Here is a 6,389-nt window from a genome sequence, read left to right as displayed (position 1 = left end):
GACATTTGCTTCTGATCAGATTTCATTAATGAGGAGACAGTCAATGACCTGTGGGAATGGTGCAGGGGTCCCCAGGGCCATTCCCACACTCCCCTGTCTTGAGCTGCCCCAGCCTTCCCAGATCTGAATCCCCTCCTGCCCAACCTTTTCTATCTGGAATTTTCAGTGGTCTAAGGGCCAGTGGACTCCCAGTCCCTCTCTTCTCAATACCATGGATGGAGGGTTGAGATCTGGACCTGCTGGGTCCCCTTAACGATTAGTGACCTGCAACAGACAGTGGGAACCATGAGACTCAGCAGGGTCCCGAGGGAAATCTTGACTGCCTCACTGTGGCAGAGCGAGGTGACCCCAGGGGCATCCTGGGCCTCCTCCTTGCCTAGGAGGTCTTGGAGTTTGGATGAGAGGATGGTATTTGAGGAAGAGGATGCTGTGTAAGCTTTGATTCCCAGCTGGCATTCAGGGGCTCTGACATCAGATTACTATGACACATGCTTTTTCAGACGCCACTGTTGCTCCAGGGCCAGCATGTCCCTGCATGTCGCCTGTAGGAGGGCAGATCACATGATATCACTGCTCAGATATAAGGACCCGCTGAAGCCACTGATTACCCAGTGACTCCACTGCAGCCAACTTGAGCCATGGCTGCCCAGCGCTGCATCCTGGGTAAGGAAGACACAGCCCCATTCCCACCTGAGCCCATCCCCCACCTCAGCCACCATCAGCTCATCACCAGCTAAACCTCTGCCCTATTTCTCAGCCCTGTGTGCTTGCCATGGGGCTCCATCAGAGCAATACTGGGTCCCTGTCCCTAATGTGGGGAGTCTACAGCACCAGAGATGACCCCATGCCATCCAAGCCCTCAAAACCTTCCTTGCTTCCTGCACCACTCTCATCCCCACCCTACTTGCAACATCCATTAGAGACCCAGCTCCTGCAGTCTCAGCCCAGCACCTCACAGCTTGGCACCACCTGTGCTTCCAACGCCATCCTTCTTCCCCCACAACTCCCTCCCTCCCTGAACCCTAAACCCATTTCATCCAAGAGTCCTGGGCCATCTCCCATCACCCTGCACAAGTCCTGACTACAGGGCAGCTGGGACCCACCAGGGATGTATTTGACCCCTCACTGAACATCGAACAGGACAAAGACCTCTCAGACATAGCCCTGCTTTAATTTGGTCATCCCAAGAGTGACCAGGGGCTACCACCAACTATGTCATCCCCCTCTCTCCACAGCTGTGTTGGTTGCTCTCTGCCTCCTCATGATCCTCTGCTCTCAGGGGGTCCCAGGTGAGCCCAGGAGGGACAGGAACACTTGAGGGAAAGTATCTCCAACAGGGCCCCAGGCTGGGACTCGCCTGACCCTGGTGCCTGGGACACAGTAGCTCTGTCTCTTCCAGTGTCCCCCGTAGGAACCAGTCTGATGCTGTGCCAGCTACACACGAGATGCAAAGGTCAGTTCTATGACCCCCAGAAGCAGTGTTGTCATGACGGTGCCCTTGTCCCCTTGGGGGAGACTCGAAGGTGTGGCAGCTGCAGCTACAGAGTCTGCTTCGAGCAGTGCTGTCCCCGGTGGCCACTCGGCCTGCAGCAGCCCCTCATGGTGAGGCTGAGAGGAGAGGACTGCTCCTCACCCCAGTCTCTGGGCGACAGGGTTTGTCACAGGTAAGATCTTGTCCCATGTCTAGGTTCTGGGTTCAAAAATTGGGGTCCAAGCATGCAGTTGAGTCTGGCAGCCTGCTCTGTTCATGGTGGAGCCCCTTCTCTGTGCCTGCTGTCCTGTCCACTTGCCACTGTCCACCTACCTCTTCTCTATGCCTGCTGTCCTGTCCACCTGCCACTGTCCACCTACCTCTCTCTTTTCTTCCATTTGTTTCTCCCTCCTTGTTTCTGTCTCTCTCCCAATCTCATCTCACACGTTTGCCCTCTTCTTTCTTCTCTCTTTTCCACCTGCCTGCGTTCTGTCCATCCCTCTGTGTGTGACCATCTCTCTCTTGCTCAGTGTCTGTCCCTGCTTCTTGTTTAGTGTCATCTGATGGAATATCAGACAATGGATGACCCTGGATACTGCCTTCTGGATGAGCTGGAGAGAAAGATGGTCCTGAAGCCCCTGGGAAAATCAAGCCCCATGTCATCTGTCCCCTCTGTGACACCCAGTTTGCCTCTGCCCTGAGTGGTGTGTGGTCCTCTTTCTTGGAGGAACATGAAGGTCTATTTGTGGCTGGTGTGTCTAAGGACCATTGATAATCACTGTGCTCCCTTTGGTCAACATCAACCAGTGACAATTCTGGGCAGTCCTGTGACACAGTCCTCCTGTGACACATTTCATTCCCTTGGGTCCCCTTCTTTCCTGGAGCAAAGCTCAAGAGACTTCAAATGTGTGGCACAATCTATGTACTAACACCAGGAAGTTTGGGTGATTGGAACAGGTTGTAAATGGTGACATGGGACCCATTACCTCTGTCATTTTCAGACTGCAAGTGATTCCCTTTTGTGTCAGTGCTTACATTGGAAGAGACACGCATAGCCCCTTGGGCTCTCTGAATAAAAGTCTTGTCTCTATCACAGGCTCCATGTTCTTGCATGGACCTCCCTGCTCTGTGGGAAATGGGAGGGGGACAGGACCCAAGGGCAAGGAGTGACTTCAACCCTGAGACTGAATGACACCTGCATCCTCGAGTGAGGTAGTATGGAGGGAGGTCCAGCATGGGCCCCTGTGTGGGTGGGGTGTGGCTGCTCTAGGGTCCCCTGTGCTGGGAAACTGGTCCGAGTGGGGCCCACCTGAGGAACATAAAGTGCATCCTCAGTGAGGGAGAGGAGGGAAGGAAATGAAGGAAACTCACCTCAGCTCCTTCCAGCCCTCCAGAGCCAAGGCTGAGGAGACATTGTCTCCCATGGGTTGTCCCCACACACTCTCCTGACACCCAAGCTCTATTCCACCTGGCTTTCCCCCGCCTACAAAACCCGAATCCAAACCACCCAACCCATCCTGTCTGTCCAGCTGCTCCCAGGCTTAGGGCTGGGTTCTCCACAGGACCCATCAGTCAGTGTCACAGTGTGTGGTGTGGGGTCAGGACTCACACACAGGAGAGGTTCCTTGTCTCAGTGAGAGTTTGACTAGGAAAACCAGAAGGTCATGAGCTGACGAGATTCTGGAGGACCATGGTCTGAATTTTGTGTCATGAAGGGCAAAGGTCAGAGAGTGAAATCCACAAATCTAATCAGCCCCTCAGGGGAAGGAGAGGACCATCTTGTCACCCTGAGTCACTTCCAATGCAGAGTGAGGCCTGAGAACATGTAGGTGGCTCAGGTCCAACACAGCCCCCATTCTAACTCAGGACTCTCCCTGTGCATCACACCCAGGACCCCAGCGTTTTCCAGGGGCTGGAACAGAATGTGGAGGGTGGAAGAGCCTGTTTTCATGAGGCTTGTCCACGGAGACATCATTTACGTCAACTGAGACAGCTCCACTGAGTTCTAATTTTGATGTAACTGTTTCAAAATAAAAGTAATCAAGTGAAAATTATGTCCACCCTCATGAAGAGAGACGAAATTCCAGTAACTTCAATTTAAAGATATTTACTGGCTTTGATTTGTGAGTCTATAAATTAGAACAGGTGTTCCATAAGCAGCCCAGTGGAGGTTGGGTTTATAGACAGAGAAGGCAGAGAAACCAGCCATAAAAACAAAAAGCAGACTGGTCATTTCTCAGTTCCAGTCCTTGTGAAGTTCCATGCAGAGCGGACTTTGTCATCATGGCAGCTACATCGGGGTTGTTTAAGGAAGCCGCCTATAACTCTGCTCTCCTGATTGCTCAGAAGGGAATATAAACAACCTAGCTTCTGTGGGATGATATGGAACCTTTGCTTTGGTCTGTTGGGCCTAGTGCAAGAGCTCAGCCCACACCAATGGCCTCCAGTGAAGGTTTTTTTTTTTATTTTTCCTTAACCGTTTCACAATATAAACATTGCTCTGCATACAGATATGATAGGGCCAGGGCCCTGGTGGATTGGGGGAGGACCTTGAAGATATGAAAGTGGAAAGAGGTTGGCCTAGGCTGGGAGGCAGCTTTGCCCATCTCAGTCATTTCTTCCCAGAACTTCTATCCAGAATCAGGTGAATTCAGGTGTGGCCTTGGCCAACCAAAGAAAACATCAGAAAGTGGGTTGTGGGAAGGGTGGAACAGGGCTTTGGATCAAGGCACACTCAGTGTGTGTCCTCATAGGGGCTGAGACTCCATTCAAACACTGAGTCAGTCTTCAATCTCAGAGAGTCAGCAGCTGGGCAGCCCATGTGAGTAGGGAGAGGTCCTGGGGGGACGGCAGAGCTCAGACCAGATCACCTTAATCTCACCTCGAGGGTCTCCAGGGCTCACCTCCTTCTTACGCTATTCCTGTTTTCTTCCTAATGTTCTTTTTCTTAGGGTGTGTGCCCTGTTCAGATCCAGTCATGTTTAACTTCACTGCAAGTTTCCAATTTCACTAAAAATAGTTACCAGGAGGGAAGACTTAGATGGGATCAAGTGTCACCATCTGTTCCCCTTTTCTGTCTGGGTGGTGGGGATGATGGGATCTCTTTTTGTTTGTTTGTTTTTTTGTGTGTGTGTTATGATACTGGAGTTTGAACTCACGCTCAACCACTTGGTCCACACCACCAGGCCGGGAGCGGGAATCAGGGTACAGGTCTGAGCATCCCAGGCTCGGGAGGGGCGGGGCTGAGCTAGGAGACACATCAGCGCATGCGCAAAAGCTTTGGCGCCACCTTCTGGTTATTCACTCTCACTGGAGGGGCGTGTCCAGGGCGGGGTCTCACCTGGAGATGGGCTTCTGTCCTGCTCTCCTGGAGTTGGTTTAAGGTTTTACGTTTCTCATTTAAAAGAGCAGATGAGGTTATTGCATGGTGGGAGGTGTGAGACGTGGAATGCTCACATCCTGCACAAGATCAAGTGAAGGTTTAAGACCCTCGCTGTGGGGTTTCAGAGGGGCTGCCCCTGTAGGAGTTGCTGGACTTCAACCCCCTCCCCATCAGAGATGGGGAGAATGAAGTTCCACCCCAGCAGGCCGCCCTGGGTGGTTTTCCTCCAGTGTCTTCAGCAGGCGAGTTTGCAGGTGGAGCCAACCAGGATCAGAGTTCAACCTGACTTTGGAATGTTACCTACTCCAGATCCCCACAGGGGAGGCTCAATAGCTCAAGGGAACTGGCTTCTGTCAACAATGGACAGAAGGTAGGAGGTAGTCCCAGAAGATTATATCCCCCAGGGACACTGTACCCGTCTGAGTTTGTGTAGGTGCCCTCTATGATGTTGGCACAATGAGGAAATCACTTAAGGACCCCCTTCTCACAGCCTGTGTATATTAGTCACAAAGAAAACACTTCTGCATTTGAAAGGAGTGTGAAGGAGACACCAACTGACTGCACAGTGAAAATGTAGTCACTAAGACAGAAGAGAGTTTAGACAGTAGACACCAAGAGTGCAGAGAAGAATGAGGGCTTAGTGGCCCAATGCCATGGAGAAGGGTGATGGGAGTCACTGACTCAGTTTGTGCCAAGATCTGATGCTGTCACCCAAGGCTGCACCAGGCAGGTCCTTAAGAGTTGACATCAGTTATCACATGACCGTGCTATTGCACGCCTAAGTACACAGCCAGGAGAACTGAAAACATAGTTCCACACATCAGTGTTACAGGAACAGTCACAGCAACACTCGTTCTAACAGCCCAAGGGGAAACAAACCAAACAGCCATCAGCTGAACAGTGCATGAACAAAGTTTGTCTTGTCCAAACACACAACATTCCTTGGTAGCAAAACAATGCAGACAGTGTAGCAAAACAAATTAGTGTCTCCAGAAACCTGAGACACTAATGAACTTTGGGGCCATTTGCCAAGCAAAATGTTACAGAAGCAAACTGTTGAGTCAGGTGTGGTAGCACACACCTGTAATCCCAGTATTCTGGATTCTGAAGCAGGAGGATCCCTTGAGCCTAGGAGTTGTAGACCAGCCTGGGGAACATAAAGATGCCTTCTCAAAAAAGGGTCTTGTATGATTCCATGTGTAGGAGCTCTTAGAATATACACATCCATACAGACAGTAAATATGGTATGGTCAGTCGGGCTGGGTAAAGGAGAGTGACTGCTCACGGGGTAATGACAACTCTCTAATATTAGCTTTGTAAAATTAGTTATAATTGCACAAATCTCTGAAGATTCAAAACCCAACAGCTCTACCCCATCAATGGATAACTATATAGCATGCAAATTATATCAGAGGTGTGTCCCTTGTCATATACAAGGCTTCAAAGATGTGACATTGTGGGGCATTGTCACAGGGTGAGGATTATCAAGATAAGGTGTCAAAAGAGCTGAAAGAGTGTCTGTTCCAGGCAGGGTAT

General features: G+C 50.9%; 1 protein-coding gene across 2 annotated transcripts; it reads left to right on the top strand.

The window, feature by feature from the left end:
- The first annotated feature begins 614 nt into the window (after positions 1 to 614).
- Positions 615 to 2,524, top strand: Igfl1 (IGF like family member 1). 2 transcript variants are annotated; one of them, XM_074057717.1, is made up of 4 exons: positions 615 to 663; positions 1,236 to 1,289; positions 1,400 to 1,664; positions 2,026 to 2,524. In XM_074057717.1, exons 1-4 carry the CDS (start codon positions 639 to 641, stop codon positions 2,033 to 2,035), a joined length of 354 nt encoding a protein of 117 aa, XP_073913818.1. In that variant the 5' UTR covers positions 615 to 638; the 3' UTR covers positions 2,036 to 2,524. The 2 variants fall into 2 exon arrangements, with proteins under 2 accessions (XP_073913818.1, XP_073913819.1); XM_074057718.1 differs by lacking the exon at positions 1,236 to 1,289 and having other exon boundaries at positions 616 to 663.
- The last annotated feature ends 3,865 nt before the right edge of the window (positions 2,525 to 6,389 follow it).

This window comes from Castor canadensis, chromosome 16 (genome assembly GCF_047511655.1).
Source record: "Castor canadensis chromosome 16, mCasCan1.hap1v2, whole genome shotgun sequence".
In the NCBI taxonomy this organism is placed as follows: domain Eukaryota; kingdom Metazoa; phylum Chordata; class Mammalia; order Rodentia; family Castoridae; genus Castor; species Castor canadensis.
The sequence above is the reverse complement of the archived record's forward strand: the minus strand, read 5'-3'. Positions and strand labels throughout refer to the sequence as shown.

Excerpts from the sequence above, each read along its gene's own strand:
- Igfl1 (XM_074057717.1), top strand. The coding sequence starts at position 639 with ATGGCTGCCCAGCGCTGCATCCTGG. Across the intron at positions 664-1,235 it reads TGCCCAGCGCTGCATCCTGG|CTGTGTTGGTTGCTCTCTGC; the intron begins GTAAGGAAGACA and ends CTCTCTCCACAG. Across the intron at positions 1,290-1,399 it reads CTGCTCTCAGGGGGTCCCAG|TGTCCCCCGTAGGAACCAGT; the intron begins GTGAGCCCAGGA and ends TGTCTCTTCCAG.